This window comes from Abramis brama, assembly GCF_963993115.1.
Source record: "Abramis brama genome assembly, chromosome: 12".
Classification (NCBI taxonomy): domain Eukaryota; kingdom Metazoa; phylum Chordata; class Actinopteri; order Cypriniformes; family Leuciscidae; genus Abramis; species Abramis brama.
In genome coordinates this window covers 12,187,410-12,207,714 of record NC_139974.1, presented here as the reverse complement: position 1 = coordinate 12,207,714, position 20,305 = coordinate 12,187,410, and the positions used below count along the sequence as shown (strand labels likewise).

General features: G+C 36.7%; 2 protein-coding genes across 2 annotated transcripts; one reads left to right on the top strand and one right to left on the bottom strand.

Annotated features, from left to right (window-relative positions):
* Window positions 1-1,880: 1,880 nt before the first annotated feature.
* On the bottom strand, window positions 1,881-8,206 carry necap1 (NECAP endocytosis associated 1). The gene is made up of 8 exons (XM_084131984.1): window positions 7,683-8,206; window positions 6,017-6,117; window positions 5,786-5,890; window positions 5,600-5,681; window positions 5,304-5,412; window positions 4,966-5,104; window positions 4,472-4,565; window positions 1,881-2,575 (listed from the first exon to the last, which is right to left on the bottom strand). Exons 1-8 carry the CDS (start codon window positions 7,775-7,777, stop codon window positions 2,515-2,517), a joined length of 786 nt encoding a protein of 261 aa, XP_083988110.1. The 5' UTR covers window positions 7,778-8,206; the 3' UTR covers window positions 1,881-2,514.
* An 88-nt stretch (window positions 8,207-8,294) lies between these two features.
* epn1b (epsin 1b) lies at window positions 8,295-19,969 on the top strand. The gene is made up of 10 exons (XM_084131868.1): window positions 8,295-8,385; window positions 9,100-9,198; window positions 9,930-10,019; window positions 11,809-11,964; window positions 14,079-14,207; window positions 14,302-14,422; window positions 14,875-15,041; window positions 15,160-15,667; window positions 16,335-16,451; window positions 17,463-19,969. Exons 3-10 carry the CDS (start codon window positions 9,951-9,953, stop codon window positions 17,627-17,629), a joined length of 1,434 nt encoding a protein of 477 aa, XP_083987994.1. The 5' UTR covers window positions 8,295-8,385; window positions 9,100-9,198; window positions 9,930-9,950; the 3' UTR covers window positions 17,630-19,969.
* The last annotated feature ends 336 nt before the right edge of the window (window positions 19,970-20,305 follow it).

The following is a 20,305-nucleotide window of genomic DNA, read 5'->3' as shown; positions in this document are numbered from 1 at the left end:
CTTTCTCAACTAATCAAAGCAGCTGAGCTAGGAAAAGTCTGCAAAAAGGAAGCGTACAAGATGTTTTCTGAGATAGATATAAGTGATGGAAACAGACTCTGTTATGTGCCCTAAGGTCATCAGCTGGAAAATACAGCATAAGCGCAGATTCTGGTAGCTGTGTTTAGCTGATTTATTGCTGGTCTTGCACATGACTAATGGCCAATCTTAGACCAACTACCATGGTCCACAACAACATTTACCATCTTAAACTGGATTTTCCAGTAGAAACTGCTAGGCACAAAGCTCACAAAAATGTGAGATAGATTAACCATCTGTAATTATAGTGATTTTATTATTTACTTCCAAAATTCAGTAGCTTTCACGTTTCAGTGACATTCGCTGAGTAAACAAAAAGCCATTTTCGATTAAAAATGATATATAAGATTTCCATTCTAGGTTAAGGCAAAAGCTAAGAGAGTTCAACTCACCTGGACTAGCGCACAACCCCATGCTAAAAGCATTTGAAGAAATATTTACATGAAAACATAAGAAATATTTACTTTAATATACTTGTGCCAAATATTTAAGAGTGACTGAATACAAAATAAATGTGATATACAGATAATCCCTCAACACACTTGCACAAGCTAATTACTCAAATCAATGAAGCATATGTTAATGCTTAAGGAGACATACTAACATGAGGAAGTTATATTTGAATTTTATATATTTATAATATTTTGGTTAGAAGAATTGTAAATTTGTCATGGTAACAATGTTGTCTGCCTACAAACAAATTAGTATACAATTACTGTAAGGCCATAATAGATTAAAAAGAATATATTTCAGAATATGTATTTCATGATTGTTGTAATACAGTGCATCCATTATTATAAATCAATATTTTATCAATATATTAACAAATATAACTACTATTTTGTGTATAATCTTTTGTAAGTAATATATAATTGTTAACCAGGGCTGGAAGTGAAATTTAAGGTTTTCTTTTACAGGTAAAATGGGTCAAAATAGAGATTTAACATACATTAAAAAGTTCATGCTCATTGGGGCAAGCAGGGTCACAAAACAACAGGTTGAGAAGAAAAGTTATTAACTGAAAAAACTTAAAGAATTAAGGTGAAGAATTAGACGTGAGACCATCAGGAATCCTTTAGTCTCCAGTGCCACCATTTTCCAGAACTGCAACCTACTTGGAGTTTGCCTTGGTGTTGTGCTTGGAAAAAACATACGATCAGAATATTGACTTGCCTAATAATTATGCACACACTGTAACTGTACTATGTTATTATGGTGGAAGACTATGGACATTTTTGTAAGGACAACATATCAGCAAACTGTTGTACGTGGAGCAGAGGGCCTTGAAATCTGATAACAGACAAAATGAGAAATTATATACATTTGAAATAGCAAATTCTAATTCAAATAACATTGGACCTCATAAACAGTAATATGCTTGTAAAGAGAAAAAATGTCCAGGGTGCTCAAGGAGTTCAAAAAAAGGGTTTTCGAAGGTGCTCTTTGGGGTCGGGAATTCAGTAAAATGTAGTAGAAGGAAATCCAAGGCACTCTTCTTTAGAAAATTATAAAAAGCCTTTATTAGACTGGCTATTTCATTAAATGAAAATGAAATATCCAGTCCAATAAAGGCTTTTTATAATTTTCTAAAGAAGAGTGCCTTGGATTTCCTTCTACTACAGTAATATGCTTGTATTTGTTTCCACGCTATAAGCTTTAGGCTAGGGTAGGTTAGGCTTGGCATTTTAGCTACATTTTAGATATTTTCCATAGACTGGTATGGCAAATCCTAATATTTTTGAGAATCATATTCCACAGAGATTATATATAAAATATTTAAAAAAATCACATGTGAAGCAATGTTCATTATAGTTCTTTTGTATATTTTATTTTTGTTTAACACTCAAGTTACTCAAGTAAATGACGATATGGATAAGTAATGGATATCTAGACATAATCCCTATATTTGAGGGACATAATTTTTCTACATTGTGGCCTTCAACCAATATTTATGTAGATTTATACTGTACAGATTTTATATATTCTTATGACACATAGGATGTTAAGCTCTTGACATATCCAGGCCTCATTTAAATTCTACACTTTCAATCCATCTCTACCACTCACACGCATATTCACTCCTTCAAAACCAAAGACAAACACATACAAGTTATGACAACAAAGTGGACACATCCAACACTTTGTGGACAAATGTAAAGATACTGAAACAGTCTTCAAAAAAACATTACCATAAAGTTTCACATAGTACGCCCATCTTTTTATACAATCTTTTTCATAATTTTAGTTGGCTGATTTGTTTTATAAGACCAACAGAATCCTTAATAGCCTATTTCTCACCTCTGTGCTCTGCTAAGATTAGCAGCTTTACATACAGCTTGCCTCTAACGTTCCATACTAGTATCCAGTATCTTTTAATTGCAGTAGTTCTGATGAAGGAATGGGAACAATAATGGAATGAAAGATGACGAAACTTTTTCAGAACTGGACCCAGTTCCCAGAAGAGGGGTCTTGGCGTGATGCTGGAGGAGGAACAGAGCTGAAAGAAAGAAAGAAAGAAAGAAAGAAAGAAAGAAAGAAAGAAAGAAAGAAAGAAAGAAAGAAAGAAAGAAAGAAAAAGATTATTCCAGCTTTTACATACTTTTGCACACTAACACATGTAGTGGTTTGAAAATATTTAGGGCCAGATTTACTAAACAGCAATTAGACTTGAATCTCATAAATGCACAGAAGAGAATGGAAAGTTCTGTGGGTGATCTACTGACAATGCAATACAGACACATCCAGCTCATTTCCATAATGACCAACATAAGCAATCTACCAAGAGCAGCGCAAATTAGCGTAGTATTGGCTGAACGTCTGATGCATATGGCACACAAATTGGGAAACACTTCTGGAGTTTAGAAGTCGTCATCTTATTGGTCGAATTCTCCAGGATTTTTGGGAGATCTTGTTTTTTAACAGTCCGCCTAGAAACAAAGCCAAACCCCCTCATGGAAAAAGAAAGCCATTGTGTTTACAACTGTGATAATAGCTGGGTTTCCATCCAAACGTGAAGCGAATCTTTTCAAAGTTTGCAAAAAACAAACATGCAAATTAGGTGCGTTTCCATCAAGTTGTTCGAGCGGATGACGGTGGTATTGGTAACCTAGTAACCAACAGTAAATAAAACACTATCAGCGGAAACAGTAGTGATGTGTCGTTCGCGAACGAGCCGGCTCTATGAGCCGCCTCCTTTAAGTGAAGGCTGAGAGTCAGTTCCCGTCTGAGAGCCGTTTTCCATTTTTGTGTATTAATACAAGACAGAATAATATGATAATCCTTTCGCTACACTGCTCAGCCACACGTCAAGTAGTCACTAGCTGAATGTTATTTTGATGTGTATGTGCGTGCAAATAACGTGTGATGACAACCCCGCCGCTCTCAATTCGCAGGTGGTCAGAATTAAGGGATTTTTTCCCCGAAATGTTGCATTTCCATCACTCGTTTCTGATGCGATACTTCAAAATGCGCATAAAAACAGTGTGATGGAAACATACCTATAGAGCACAGCGCCATTGTTGCAGGAAACTTGCACATCGTTCTTGAATTAATAATTTATTAGATGCACGGAAGTCTGTTATCGTTTCAACTTCACATTTTTATGCCCCTAAACATAATGCGGTACAAAACTAACTGTGATTGGTTGCTTTACGTGTCGGTCAGACGTTCTCTTGGCGGTCCTTGAAAGCTGCGATGGAGTCCAGACCTTCTGCCATCAGTCTAAAGGTCTGGCTACATGAGACTAGGTGTAGGTAATCTACTAATAACACAGGCACAGTGAATTAAAAAAAAAAAGTGTCTTGGAAAAGGATATGTTCGGATAACGTTTTCCTGTGGCATTCCAAATTAATGAACACGAGTGGAGAAAAATCTCTCCCTTCTCTGTGATGCCTCCTCCTACAGCAACTATCGCAGCATGTCAAGTGTAAAACGGGTCAAGACATGCTTTTTTGGGAGTTAAATAATAACGCAAAAACCAGTTAATTGACACAAACCTTAGTAAATCACATTGTGATATTTATTTAAATACTCTACTCCTATATATTTTGCACCTGAAAGGGAAACTCCAACAAATGCATATGCAATAAGGTCAGCCTCCAAAATACATTTTTACATTTTACATTTGGCAGATGCTTTTAACTAAAGCAACTTACACTGCATTTCAAGGTACACATTTACCTTACACCTTAACTTATCAGTTCTTGCTTTCCCTAGGAATCGAACCCATGACCTTGGCGTTGCAAGCACCAACGCTCTACTGTTTGAGCTACGTCCATGCCTTTTATAGTTTGCCAAAATAGAGTTTGTGTTAGCGGTGAGTAAATCTGGCCCTTAGTGATTAGTAGTAATATCTGAGTACAGGAACTTATTCAATGGTCAAGAATCATGTTACCTTGCAGAGCTGGAGAAATCTCCCCATAGGTCAGAGCTGGGGTTTGACTGAACCACTGTATTAGAGTTACTGCTGTCCAGTTCTAATAAACATCCTAAGAGTAGGGAAAGAACATGAGATCAAGAAGAAAAGAAAAAAAAAAGAGAAAAATGTTATCAAATATCTGTAAAATGTATATGTGTGTTTGTCTGCATGTGCATGCATTTAGAGTGGGTGAGATATTATTAAAAATTAATTGTCAGGCTGAGAATTTATGTTTTACATTTACAGAATTAATATATGGTTACAACACTGATCGAAAGCGTTTTGTCTTTGCATTTGTCCTCTAAATAAAGTTGTTTTTTTTGTAAGAAATGTTCTACTATTATGTGTGCGAGCTCCTCTCCTTGTTGAACTCAGAATTAATATATTACATATTTACCTTATCCATGGCATCAAAGAAAAGAGGATGCACAAATTAGTTCATATATTAGTAATGAGGTCAAATGATGTACCTGTCTGTGCGCCTCCTGATGGCTGTTCTGTGTTGTGATTGGACGAAGGAGGAGGTGCTATCTTTCCCCCTGGAGGTGGAGGGAGGAGCCCAAAGCCTCCTGAGCTCTGAGGGCGGGGTTTGTCTCTCTTTTTACCTTGCTAAATACAAAGAAACATTTCTCTAATTTAACACAAACTGTATATTTACAATATGTGAACATGAAAAATCATATTGCCTCTAACATATAATCATATATTCTTCTGAACATGTAGTGATGCAACACTAGAGCTATTAAAGCCAAAATCTGACAAAAATAAATAAAAATCTCATTACAAAAGAAGTTTTCAGCTGTTTTACCCCGATATTCAGTGTGATGGTCTGTCCCTCTTTGAAGCCTAGATCCAGTTTGGGTCCTGAGTCTGCAGACTGAGAACTTTTGCTAAGTTCATCCTCCTGTTTAACCCACCTTACAGAAAGAAAAATGAAGAAAAAATTTAATATTTTAAAAAGAAAATCAAAAACTGTAGCTGCTAAAACTGCTTATTATGCCCAAAGGGAATTAAGTAAAAGCATCAAATGGCATCCAAGGTGTCAATGCAAATACAAAAGCATTTCCAGTCATAATGTCTACATGATTTTTAATAGAAACTCACTTGAAATGATCCTGCAAGGCGACATTGAAGTCAAAAGAATCACCTCTGTCTCCGAATCCAACGCCAATGAACGCACTCCGACCTAAAATGGATAATGCTTATCTAAACTGTAGCATAGCAGTGAAGTATAACCTATTTCCCAGTACGGTAAGATACAGGGTAAGTAAAGTAAGATGATACACTCACCATTGTCATCCTGAATACGGAGAACAAAATAGCGACTAGAATCGCTGACAGTCTCCAAGGCAATGCCAGGGTATTCCGTAATCGGTGCTTGAGCAAACAGCTCACCTGAAGTCAATGATGAAAGAAGGACATCCAGGAGCTTATTTGGCTGAACAAATGTCTCTGAGAGTCATCCAACCAAACATTCAATTTAGATTTTTTTTCTTTTGCATCAGTACGCAGATTTCTAACCTGAGACTTTGTCCTCCAGTTTGATATAAGCCACCTTCCCCTTTGCTGTTATGCGCAAACGACCTGTCCAATCAGGAGTGTCCAGCTTCCAGTCAGCCGCCCTGCCATTATCACAGCAGAAATGTCATTTCAGGTCCATCAAATTGTGTATTTTTCATACTCTAGATGGGTTTTCTATGGAAACATCTTTAGGGGGAGTTTAAAGGGATAGTTAAGTTCACCCAAAAATGAAAATTGGCATCATTTACTCATCCCAACCCTATAAGACTTTGCATGCATCACACGCTAGAACAAACTTCATTGGTTCTCGCGCATCACCCACGCGTGTTTGAGCTTCCGTGTTTACCATGTGTGATGTGCTCTATGTATATGTGTTAATCATTGTTAAATTGCCAAATTCAAATCGGTTCATTATATAAAGCTATTCCATCACTTTACAAAACTTGGATAAAATCGTTCGATTCATATGGATTTGTTTTACAATTCCTTTATGCCTTTTTTGGATCTTCTAAGATTTGGTTACCTGAAGAGGAACATAGAGGGGCAGAAACCTTAATATCTTAAATTGTGTTTCAAAGTTTAAGTATTATGGGTTTGGAACGACATGAAGGTGAGTAAATGATACAATTTTAATTTTTGTAAAATTTTTGTTGTTATAATCTAACACATTATAGTAATGTGTACTGGGGAAAAGTGATTGATTGTCACAACAATGGTGTCACAAAGCAAAATCAGTGTGAAATTAATATTCTCCCTACCTGTTTTTTAAATGCATGATATTGATCTTATTATTTCAATAATCCTTTATACTCAAATGTACATCACAATATGGAAGAAAAGATCTGTCGCTACTCGCTACTTCAATTTCATGAGACTTTAATGGTCCAAAAATAGGCTTCATTTTTATTCTTTTTTTTTTTGGGGGGGGGTCCAAACATGACAGGCTTCATGCGATTCACACAAATAGCAGCTCATTGGGTTCAAGCTTTTAGTTTGGTGGGAACAGAAGACATTTAACCCATTTCCACAGTTTATGGCAAATCCAGAAGTATTATTGCAATTTCCAGAGCTATTAGAACAACACTATAGGCTCCTACTGAGGGAATACAACTGGTATTTTAGAGGAGGAATGTGTGTCACTGAAGCATCACATTCTCTGTGGGCAAGAGCTATTAGGACTAATTATACTATAAACTGGATCACATAACGTATACATGGAAAACACACCTCACATTAACACAATACCATATTATTACAACCATAATGATAATAATAATAATAATAATACAAATGACAGATGCTCTATCTACTACAATGGCATGAAAATGTCATGTTAATTGTAATTATTAATTGTAATGACATTTTCAGTTGTTTACTCTTGACCAATTCCTATTAAGATGCATAAGCTAGTCGTCAAACAGACCAAGCATCTGACATCACAAGATGTTTCCCCTCTATCAGCAGAACTGTATGGTCAATGTCTCTGCGACATACCAGTCCACAGAATAATAATTAAATGCGATACATGTATTGTTTAATATAAAATCTTGTTCGAAATAGACGTATGGTGCTGATACAAACAAGACAAAAACGTATTGCGTATTACAACATTATTGACATTACAAACACCTGCCATGGGCACAGGCCCGCACATCCTTTAATTCACCTGTATCCGCGATTCGACGCCCTCGGCGGTATGCGGTAAACACTGACATCTGGTTTTACGCACAGAATTGACTCGTATTCCCCCTCGGACGCCATCTTGAACTGATTTCAATGAATGCGAGTAATATTTCTGTCTTCATCCAATTTGTTATTGCGGGCCAGCCGCTTCTACAGGCATCGGAGCGTCAGTGACGTCAACGATGCCTCAGGCACGAGCTTGAGAATGACGCATCACGCTTCCTCAGATCTGAGAATGAAAGGATCGACTCATTGATATGGAAACCGGGCTCAGTGCAACCGCAAACATGGTGTTGGGATTAGCGGATTTTTCATCGCATGTTCGCATCCCTTTGGTATTCCAAACCAAGTGGCACATTTAACAAACCGTTTACATTCATTATTCATATATTATTTTGTTTATTGTCTTTTTTTTATCAAAGGGCTTTCATGCAGCAGCAACAACAACAACACAAATCCTGTGTTTGTTTACCCTTGTGGTTTCAATGTAACCACATAGCCACGCCCACTCATCAATAATCACTGACCAGCGTGCGTTCACGCAATGCAATCCGCCACTCCCACCTCATGAATATTCAGTAGGGAGGCTACGTTCGTTTTTTGACAGGTAGCCGTAAACGGAAGCGGAAATTTCCGCTTTTGGAAAAGCCTCTCATCATCACCTCTCCTGTCCATTCTCCCAAAAGGTTGGTATATTACAATATAAATATATATGTATTATATGTATCCATCAATCTATCCGAAATTGTGTCGCTGAGCTGACGTAAGAAGCGATTCTATATGTAAATCTTTAGCTAAGACGCAGTGTATGATCATGCATTGTTATTATCCTCCTGTTTTTAAGGCGATGGCTGTCCATTCCAAACCAATATCAGCTTTTGCAGGCGTCAGATTACAGTCAGGGCACGATCAGACATGATGCGACAGTCTCGCAGTTTATTGTGTATAACAGCGATCTAATTCATGTCATGTCTGTCATAGTGATTGTCATCAAACGATGCTTTCATGCACACATTACTTTAGAGGTGTTTGGTGTCTGCAGCCAGCATTGGTAGGATGTCTATCTATCCTACTGATAAATAAATCAGGGATCATTTGGATCACATAGCATTTGGGAAATTTTCTCAGTACAGATTGGATTTGCTGTTGAAAATAGCATAAAATCAAGCATTATATTGATAGCAGGATAATGCTGTTTGAAAGGATATTGGCTGTTGATGTTAACTCTTATAAATTATTAATAAATAGAATATATGCTATATTCTATATACCAGAGAATAGCATATAAATAAAATAATCCTTATTTTTCTACTAACTTTGACAGAATGTAAATTTTTGGTCGAAATATTTCATCGAAACACCATAGTTACAGAGTCTATCCTCATATTTATGCTGTATAGGTCCATAAAGTATCCATAGGGAAAGGCTCATGGACTGAAGTGCCTGTCAGCGATTGAGAAATTCAGTCAACAGCCATTTTTACATCCTTTACTTAGCAGGTAAGTGGAGCAAAATAATTCAATGATGTATATCCTTTTAATTTTATTTGCATGTGTGATATTGTTAATAAACTGTTCATAATAGCAGATGTTATAGGGTTAATTTAATTAATACAGTAACTAAAAGTAAAACCATACAAAATTGTGAACTTTAAATAAAATAAAATTAAAAGCTAATAAATAATATTTTTTATTTAATAAAATAGAAAAACTTAAACATATTTGATTTCAGCTAATTGCCAAGGCAGCATTTCTCATTTTCATTTAGTTTAACTTTAGTTAATAACTAAAAATAAAATAAAAATGAATAACTATATAGATATATTAAAAAAATGGAAAAGAAATATATATATAAAAACCCCAACAAAATTACTACAATTTTTAGTACAATTGAAAATGAAAACAGAAAATATTAAAATAAAAACCAATTCAAAATATAAATAAAAACTGTAATATTATCTCAATAAAACTAAATTAACACTGGCTCTGATATATAACTTCTATTATAAATAGGCTAGACTAATAACACAACTAATAGTGCCTGATGCTGTATTATGAAGGCTCTGTTTCCTAATTATCAAAGTTATCAAACAATGATTATGATATATAAGAAGCCGTTTTTGATCCATGTGCTGTATTTGCAATGATTAACAATGATGAGCCTATTTGCATTTTTATTGAACAATGTGTATTTTACAACAAAAAAAAACAAAACTTAAATCCTTTAAAAGGTCTAGGACAAAACAGCCATCATGACTCACTCAATGCTGCGACGCCAACTGAAGAATCTTGTTCAGAACTTCTCTGAGGCAGAGGTCAAGGTGAGTTTTTCCTCTTACTCTTTTGTCAACGCCATTCAAGTCTTCAAGGTGAGACTTTTGTTTGTATCAATTATAAGTCAAGTCACCTTTATTTATATAGCGCTTTATACAATAAGATTGTTTCAAAGCAGCTTTACGGTGGTAACAGTAAAATAATGATTCAATGACGCAAACAGCTCATTTCGGCTGTACAGCAGCTCTGAAAGAAAATAGTGTCATTGTTCAGCTGATGTCAGTTCAGTGTTGATTCAGTTCCGTTGTAAAGATAATCAATTATTAAATTAGTTCATTTCAACTTTAACGCAGTTCTGCAGGAAACAGTGACGTCATCGTCCAGCTCAGTTCAGTTTTCATCCGATAGTGTCAGTGAAATCAAATCAATAATATTGTTGAATATTGAGTGTCCCCAACTATGCAAGCCTGAGACAACAGTGGCAAGGAACCCAAACTCCATGACAGAATGGAGAAAAAAATCCTTGGGAAAACCAGGCTCAGTCTGGGGGCCAGTTCTCCTCTGGCCAACGAACGAACACGATCTGATCATGATTCATGCTGAAATCAGATTGCGGATCGATAGCATTCAAATATTCACCCAGTTCCTTTTGCTTGAAGATCGTTCATCTTGTCGGTGTGGAGCTGAAGCTGGCCGTAGGGTCTGTGCGGACGACCTGTCTGGTTCTTGTGGTCTCTGCTGATGATCTGTGCCGATGGCTGTCATGTCGACCATGCCTTCACAGGGGATTGTCTAGTTGAGAGGATCTTTGCTGACGTTCAGGGCTGCGTTGTGGTTGTGTCTTGGTGTAGGTCCACCATCTGATCTGGATATGGACCGGATCCGGCTGACTACGGTAACCTCGGAATAAACAGAGAGACTAATATTAGCGTAGATGCCATTCTTGTTACGATGTAACAAGTACATCGGGTGTTATAGGAAGTGTTCCCGGTTCCAGTTGACCTCATTTATGCAACCTAACAATCCTTTAACAGGTGTGAATTATAATAATGTTTTACGTGTATGCCTGGTTAAAGAGATGTTTTTAGTCTATATTTAAACTGACATGCTGTATCATGTCTGCTTCCCGAACAAGGTTAGGAAGACTGTTCCAGAGTTTAGGTGCTAAATAGAAAAAGGATCTACCGCCTGCAGTCTATTTTGTTATTCTTTGTATATTATCAACTGGTCAGAATTTTTTGATCGCAATAGACATGAAGGACTATAATGCGTTAAGAGCTCGCTCAAGTACTGAGGAGCTAAGCCATTTAGGGCTTTGTAAGTATTAGCAAGATTTTAAAATGTATGCAATGTTTAATAGGGAGCCAATGCAATGTTGACAGATCCGGGCTAATATGGTCATACTTCCTGATTCTAGTGAGAACTCTAGCTGTTGCGTTTTGAACCAGCTGGAGTTTGTTTATTAAGCGTGCAGGGCAGCCACCCAGTAGAGCATTACAATAATCTAGCCTTGAGGTCATGAACGCATGAACTAACTTTTCTGCATGTGTCGTAATTTAGATATATTTTTAAGATGGAAAAATGCAGTTTTACAGATGCTAGAAATGTGTCTTTCAAATGAAAGACACCTACAGTATAATTTAATTTGAAGGTCATTGCATTGTGGGATACAATTTTTATACTATACGTATTTCTATACTGAAATATTTTCTTCTTAGTAGTAAGCTATTCTAAGTGTATCTTGTACCCAGTGCAGATTAATTTACTTTGTTGAGACAGGAAACTCTGAGTTATTGGTTAGTGTTTTATGTTTTATACGTTGGATATGTTTTGTAGGTTCGGGAAGCGACCTCTAACGACCCCTGGGGGCCATCGAGCTCCCAGATGGCCGACATCTCGGACCTGACCTACAATGTGGTGGCCTGTAACGAGATTTTGGCCATGCTCTGGAAACGCCTCAATGATGACAAGAATTGGAGGCACGTGTACAAGGTGAGTGAAGGAGAGAACTGAAGAGAACGGTCACCGGGTTTAAGGAACCGGATTCTGAGCTTGCTTGCCTGCTCAGACCGATTGAATATTTATAGCAAGTGATCGTTTTTGTGACTCTATTGCGCACCCGATCATGTTACCTGATTGGTGGCTGGGTTTTTTTCTGTCAGCAGGACCATTGATGCTGCCGCTGCAGTGTTTGATTATGTGCAGGCAGGATTTTCCATTCAGCTTCACTGCCATGATGTTTCTTCCTCTGATGTTTACTTGGAGCTTTTGTTTTGATATCGAGAGAGTGAGAGACAAAGAGAGATACAGAAAGAGAGATTGAGTTACACTATATTTAGTGGTGCTGGTTAAGCATCATGTAGAATTACATTTTAAAGGGGCCCAAAACACCCTTAACACCCTTTTTTTTTTTTTATTGTATTAGTAATAATAATAATAGAACACCATTTTTTTTAAAGAAAGTTTAAGTTTCAAGTTTATTTATAAAGCACATTTAAAAACAACAAATCTTATACCAAAGTGCTGTACAATCAATAAGAAATACAAAAAATAGGCAAAGTGTTTAAAAAAAACAAATCTCATAAAACATTGTAAAACATGCAAATAAAAACATCTCAAACCACGTCATAGGGTAAGGAGAAACATGTGTCTTCAACCTAGATTTAAATATTGCCAGTATGGAAGAAGATCTAACAAAAAACAAATGTGCATTCCACAACCTGGGGGCCACAACTACAAACGCCTAATCACCCTTGGATCTCAAGCAGGTTGTGGAACAGAAAATTTGTATGAAGAGACCTAGGTACAGAATAAAGTTTAAGAAGATCAGCAATGAATTGTGGAGCTAGACCATGCAAGGCATTAATAGCATACACCAGAACCTTAAATTTGATCTCTATAGCTAACTGGTAACCAATGTAGGGAAGGGAGAACAGGGGTGATATGCTCTATATTCCTTGTATGCTTAATTGCAGACATGAAAAAGTAGACTGAGACAAACCCACATATAAGCATTGCAGTAATCCAACTGGGATGTGATAAGTGCATGAATTTCTATTTCCAAGTCCTTCTGACAGACGAACTGTTTTAATTTGGCAATGGACCTGAGATGTAAAAAGCTTCCTTTAATAACAGCATTTATCTACTTATCAAATAAAAAGTCTGAATCTTAGATGACACCCAAGTTTTTAACTCTATCATGCAAGGTTAAACAAACAGAGTACCTAACTGATTTTCAAGGTCAGTGATACACAGCAAAGAACCAAAACCAATGGCCTCAGTTTTATTCTCATTAAGCTTGAGGAAATTGTCAGACATCCATAATTTAACTTCCTCAAAACAAGAGATGAGATTACTGATGGAACAACAATCATTTGACCTGACAGGAAGGTGAAGTTGTGTATCATCAGCATAACAATGATAAGCTACACTGTACTTTTGAAAGCTTGAGCCTAGAGGAAGCATATAGAGAAAACAAAAAAGCAGAGGACCCAAAATAGAGCCTTGTGGGATGCCACATGTAATCGGTGTTGACAATGAGGAGTGACTATCAATATTAAAAGAAAAGGTTAGTTCATTAACATATGGGGAAAACCAACGTAAAGCAACTCCCTGGATATAATTCAGTGAGGATGCATTAAATTGATCAAAACTCAAAGAGTTTCAAATTCTTACAAAAAAATTATATTCCAGATAAATGCTGTTCTTTTAAACTTCAGATTAATCAAATAATCCTGAAAATAAATGTATCACAGTTTCCACAAAAATATTTAACAGTTTTCAACATTAATAATAATAAAAAGTGATTCTTAAACAGCAAATCAGTATATTAGAATGATTTGACCCTGAAGATTGGAGTAATGGCTAAAATTCAGCTTTGACGTCATAGGACTCATTTAAATTTTAAAATATATACAAATAAAAATGTTGTTTTAAAATGTAATTTCACAATATATTTTACTGTATTTTTGATCAAATAAATGATTGGTGGCTTGGTGAGCTTAAGAGACTTCTCTCTAAAACATTAAAAACTTATGGAAGGAACTCAAGGAAAGGATTGTCAAAACCTCTAACAGATCATGTTTTTCTCTTTTTTTCTTCAACAGTCTTTAACCCTTCTTGAATATCTATTGAAAACGGGCTCTGACCGTATCCCTCAGCAGTGTGTGGAGAACATTCACATTATCAAAATCCTAGTAGAATACCGCTTCACAGACAAGGATGGAAAAGACCAGGTATTGCAAAATATTCGATTCTTCTACACTCATCACATTAATAATAGAGGATAAAGGTCTAAAAGCTTATGGATAATGGATTTGCTCTTTGTAGGGGGTGAATGTGAGAGAAAAGGCTAAGATAGTGATGGTGCTGATTGAGGATGAGGATAAGAGGAAAGAGGAGAGGGATTCTGCTATGAAGACAAAAGACAAGCTGACAAAGGCTCCCAGTGGTAAGACTCATGAACCCATAAGCACTTGTCTTGCATAAAGGAGCTTCACATCATATTAAATTAGCAGAATTCAAAGCTGACTTTTCAGCATCATTACTCCAGTCGTCAGTGTCACATGATTCTTCAGAAATTATTCTAATATGCTGATTTGCTACTCAAGAAACATTTCTTATTATTATCAATGTTAAACATTCATGCTGCTTAATATTTCTGTGTAAGCTAGGATAAATGTTTTCAAGATTATTTGATGAATAGAAAGTTGTTGTTTTTTTTATAGAAAGTTTTTGTAACATATTAAATGTCTTGACTGTGACTTTTTATGAATTTAATGCATCCTTGCTGAATAAAATTATTAATTCCCTCCACCTCTAACTTTTGAATAGTAGTGACTTCTTGGTCTTTTTTTAATTCTTTTTTAATTTATATCTGTTTAACTCTCTTTTTTATGTCAGCGTCCTCTGCTGCAGGACCAGAAAAAGAAAAGCCAGAGATCCCCCCGTATACAGGGCTGCCCTCCCTGGACAACATCCCATCGGTGGCTGACCTGACCGCTGCCATGGCCAAGAAGAAGGAGGAGCAGAAACGTCTGGAGGCCGAGAGGAAAGAGGCAGAGAGACGGGTAAGACAGACTGATCAATTACTCAGAGAAACTTTATTACATTAAAATGAAGTGATATCACAGTATCTCACTATTATCAGACTGTCTAAGCTGACATGATGGAAATTTGTGGATTCAGGCAAAGGAAGGTGACACGGAGCCAGATCTTTGGGAAAAAGCAGCAACAGCAGCACCTCCGTCCAGCTCGGACCCCTGGGGAGCCCCATCCGACACATCCAACGAATCCGCCCCTGGTACCAACGACCCGTGGGGGGCATCGTCTGATGATGCAAAGGAATCCAGTTCAGCTTCTAATCCTTGGGGTGAATCTGCTGATGGGAAAAACGGATCTGCACCCACATCCAATGATCCATGGGGAAGATCTGCCAGTGCCGAGAATGGTTCTCCACCTTCTGCCAGCGACCCATGGGGTGACTCTGCTGGAATTCCAGAGGATAATTCAACAAATGATCCATGGGGGGCTGAAACGGCGAAAGACTCAGCAGCGTCAGATCCATGGGGAGCACCGGCGGATAGTGTACAGGATTCAGCACCTGCAAACTCTGACCCGTGGGGGGCATCACCAGTCAAGTCTGATCCATTTGGTGATGGTTTAAAAGCAGATAATGACCCTTGGGGCACAGCAGGTAAGAAAGTGACTGGATTGAAGAACAGGTACATCACAAATAATGAGCTTTTTGCTGTCCCACTGACAATTGCTTCAAAATTTGGTGAATTTACAAAAGTTTGGGTTCAATAACTTTTTTTTTCTTTTAAAAGTAATTAACACCTTTATTTAGCAACGATGCATTAAATTGATCAAAAGTGACAGAAAAGATTTTAATTTCAAATCAATGATGTTCTTTTGAACTTCCTGTTCATCAGATAATCCTGAAAAAAAAGTCGCATGGTTTCCAGAAAAACATTGATAATAAGAAGAAATGTTTCTTGAGCACCTAATCAGCATATTAGAATGATTTGATCATGAAAGGAATAAACAATAAAACAGAAAACAGTTATGCTGTATAATATTACTATACTATGTATTACTGTTTTTACTGTATTTTTGATCAAATATTAATGCTGCTTTGGTGAGCATATGAGATCTTACCGACCTCAAACTTTTGAACAGCAGTGTAAATGTAGATTACAGTTTAAACGAAACACTATTAAGTTAATAGTGATGGTGTTATTGTATGTCAGATGTTCACATGCTCCGTTTGATTGGTTAAACTAACAAAATAAATGTACTTTCAGAAGAATATCAATACAAGCTCACTTTTCCTAGCTAATCATTGTATTTCTTACTCTCAGCATCTTCACCCCCCGCTGCGAGTGACCCCTGGGGTGCCCCATCAGCTGCTATGACAACTGGTGACCCTTTCGGTGATGGTGGTGGATCAGATCCATGGGGAGGTTCCTCTGAGAACGGTACTAATGCTTTTTTTCTCCATTTGTTTCTGCGGTCTCAAATCTTATTTTTCATGGTCAATTTTGTCTTAAAGGAATAGTTCACTTAAAAATTTAAATTCTGTCATCATTTACACACCCTCAAGTTGTTTCAAACCTGTATTAATTTCTTTTTTCTGCTGAACTCAAAAGAACATATTTTAAAGAATGTTGGTAACCAAAGTTGATGGACCCCATTGACTTCCATAGTATTTTTTTCCTACCTTTCCCTCAACTGTCTGGTTATTGACATTCTTCAAAAAAACATTCTTTATGTTCAGCAGAAGAAAGAAATTCATACAGGTTGTGCTGCTTAGTGTTTCCTTGAAAACCAAGATACAATAGAACAGCATTTCTATAAAAACAAATCTGTTTAACATAAAGTCTTTACTGTCACTTTTGATCAATTTAACGATTATACAGTACAGTCATGAAACTCTAGAGGACGCGGGCTGATCTGCATGCAATCTTCAAGCAATCACATAATTAACACATGGCACAATCTGATGGCCTCTGCTGATCCTGCAGCCAATCAGATCGCTTGCTCAACATTTAAATAGTCTGGCTCATTGTTTGCTGTAAACTGGGTCTTGCAGCACACTATCAGAATTCCTCTGAACCCGTCCACCTCCCCCAGCTCCACCTGCCTAGATCTGCTACTTATGTATGTATGGATTGATGTCTATTTATGCGGCAGCAGCATATTTTACATGCTCACACATGCAATAATCAACAGCAGCGTAGCAGATCAAGTCTGCCAAGACCAAATACATTAACATAGCATGCTACTGAATATGGCAAAAACTATTCCTGGAGTTGTCATGATTGAAATGCGTTCTTGCTGAATAAAAATAGTATTTAAAAAATCTTACTGAAAAGTAGTGAATAAAATAAGAAATATTTTTTCCAAAGGTAAGGAACATTTGAGTGCTTTTCCCTTGTTTCAATAGCACAAGATAGTTTATTTTGTCTGAATTATTTTTCTATCAATAGGTGACACTTCTGCAAAACCTGCTGAGGAGACCAAAAAGCCAGCGTCCTTCCTCGGAGAAGGTGCTTCATTGGTGGACTTGGACTCTCTTATGTCAGTCAAGCCCAAACCGAAACAGCCCCCTCTCAGCTCCATCCCCACTCAAAAAGCCCCGGGTAAGGAGGGCTGAGAGAGAGAGAGAGAGAGAGACACTGACAATAAGCGCGACTGAGAATAAAAGAGAGAAGCACTGTATAGTTATCTGTTTATTTTTGAGTGTTTGTGATGCAATGTTTTACAAGCCTAGAGTTCATATAGTCAGAACATAACCTGTGCGTAGCTGATGTTGATCCCATCTCAACCTTCTTTATCCCTGCTTCTATATGCTATCCATTTCCCTTCTCCCTCCCTCGCTCCCTCCCCATCATCCCTTTTTGGTTTGCACACTTTCAACTTTCATCCTTCCCAGGTGTTTTGCCAGCCACAGGTATTACCAGGCCATTGGGCGGCAGCATATCAAATGCAGGCGGTTCTGTTGCACAGCCATCAATTCCAAATTATTTTGGTTTTAATACCATGACACCCTGTTCCAGTGGCCTCTCCCCCTTAAACTCATCCTTTGGGGTGCCTGCCGCCCATATGGCATCTCCAACCCAGAATGCAAGCTTTTCAGCTTTGACGATGCCCAACATGGGCTTTCCCATGGCTAACCCTCACACAGCGACTAGAATGGTACAACCCAGCACTGCTGGCCCTCTTATTGGTGAGTTTTCTTCTATGTCTCTCACAGGAACCGTTACCCCACAAGCTCCAGTTCTTCATCGACCTCCTTTGGTTTGGGGCACTGGAACTGGGGCAGTTGGGAAAGGAAATAACATTTTTTGAGGTCTCCATCCAGCATCCATTCATCCCTAGCCTTCTCCTTGCCCCACCACCTTCATCGATCCTAGTTGATTATGTGTGTGTATAAGTGTGTGCAAATATTTAAATATTAATGAGCAACGATATACCGTAAGTTTTCTGTTTTGGGAAAAAAAGCATGCATACCCCTGCCTTTCCAACATGATGGACTGACAGATTGAAGCAGGTGTTTTGTTTATTCACTTGTTGGAGTTTTTCAGTATGTTTTAGAAGATAACATTCTTAAAGGTTTAATGAAAACTGGCTTATCTACTGGAATATCTGACCTGCCACTGGGCAGATTTTGGATACACTACCATGCAAAAGTTTGGGGCCAGTAAGATATTTTTAAGGAAAGGAATGCTTTTATTCAGCAAGGACACTTTTGATTAAATTCATCAGTAAACACATTTATAATGTTACAAAAGATTTGAATTCAAATAAATGCTGTTCTTTGGAACTTTCTATTCATCAAAAAATACTTAAATGTACCATGGTTTCCACACACAAAAAAAAAATCATATTAGAATGATTTCTGAAGGATCATGTGACACTGAAGACTGGAGTAATGATGCTGAAAATTCAGCTTTGCCATCAACAGGAATAAATTACATTTTCAAATATATTAGAATAGAAAGTTTTCAGTTTCAGCCTTGGTGAGCTTAAGAGACTTTCAAAAACATTTAGAAATCTTAGTGACCCCAAACAGATCTTTGAACAGGAGTGTGCATTTGTCTGATAACATAGCTGGATAAACATCTAACTTGCTGTGAGGAGTAAAAAAAAAAAAAAATTCGGATATTTATTCCCAAACATACCTGAATAACTAAGGAAGCCAGCAAGTTGGGAGACATAGACGTGCTTTGACATTGTAACCATCATTGAATATATTTATCTTTTATTGCTATTTTAAGCAGCATTCTGTATAACACAGGATTTTGCATATTGAAATATCCAGATGTGGCTTGTAGTGATTATTATGGTAAGAAACATTCCAGTCATAAACATTTTTATGCTTTAGCTGGTTACGTCAGGTATGGGGTGTATTAAACTTTGAGGGTCCTAAAACTTGAACACCTAAATTTTCCTTTCTTTCTTTTTTTTTTTTTTTTTTTTTTGTGTGGATTATGTCATGTGGTTTGAAATTGATCTGTTTTTTAGTCAAAGCGGTGATCATGCACAATGTTTGTTGGGAATTGTTGCTTATTTAAGCAAATTAACAATATGAGAGATTAGATGAAGAGAAAGATATAAAAGTGTTGAATATTGATATAAAGAAGATGCATGTTCTTTCTCTTTTTATTAAGCTGCGTCTTCATCACAGTTTGCGTTCTGTTGCAAAATTTATGTTTATTTTTATTTATTTATTTATTATAATTCAGACTTTTTCTTTTGGTCATTTATCTAAAGGAAGAGTGTGTTGGAAGATCAAAATCATTATAATTCAATGAAATTCAAAAATGTATGAAAAAAACATACTTTTCCATATTGGCTATAATTAGGTTCAGTTACTGTTTTATTTTGTATTACAAATATATATATTTATTTATTTAACCAGCTATGGTAAACCTGTGGTGTTACCTGTGAAAGTGCACAATTTAAGAATAAAGTGACAGATCATTGAAAAGCATATCCTTCATTCTAGTGACTTTATTATTTGCGTTAAGGAATGTTTCAGGTTCGATACATTGACATTTAAATTTGCTGACTTTTTATCAAATGGGCAAAAATAAAGAACGAGTTAATTCTTGATTGACTACAAGGCTTCAAAATCAGGAAAGGAGCTAACAAAACAGATTAAGTTAAATAGCTTGAAATTAACTTACTGTAAGCCTTATTGCAGCATACTATTAATTACCACAGAAAATCATTTTGAAAACCTTGAGGAAGAGCCCATTTCAGTCATGTTATTGCACTATTGTCTTTTAACCACCAGGGGGAACATGATTCTAGTGGGATCTCCAAG

Coding starts and splice junctions, on each gene's coding strand:
- necap1 (XM_084131984.1), bottom strand. CDS start 7,777: ATGGCGTCCGAGGGGGAATACGAGTCAATTCTGTGCGTAAAACCAGAT. Junction 5,891..6,016: donor ACTGGAGGACAAAGTCTCAG/GTTAGAAATCTG, acceptor CATTGACTTCAG/GTGAGCTGTTTGCTCAAGCA. Junction 5,682..5,785: donor CCGTATTCAGGATGACAATG/GTGAGTGTATCA, acceptor TATCCATTTTAG/GTCGGAGTGCGTTCATTGGC.
- epn1b (XM_084131868.1), top strand. CDS start 9,951: ATGACTCACTCAATGCTGCGACGCCAACTGAAGAATCTTGTTCAGAAC. Junction 15,042..15,159: donor GGAAAGAGGCAGAGAGACGG/GTAAGACAGACT, acceptor TTGTGGATTCAG/GCAAAGGAAGGTGACACGGA. Junction 15,668..16,334: donor TGACCCTTGGGGCACAGCAG/GTAAGAAAGTGA, acceptor TCTTACTCTCAG/CATCTTCACCCCCCGCTGCG.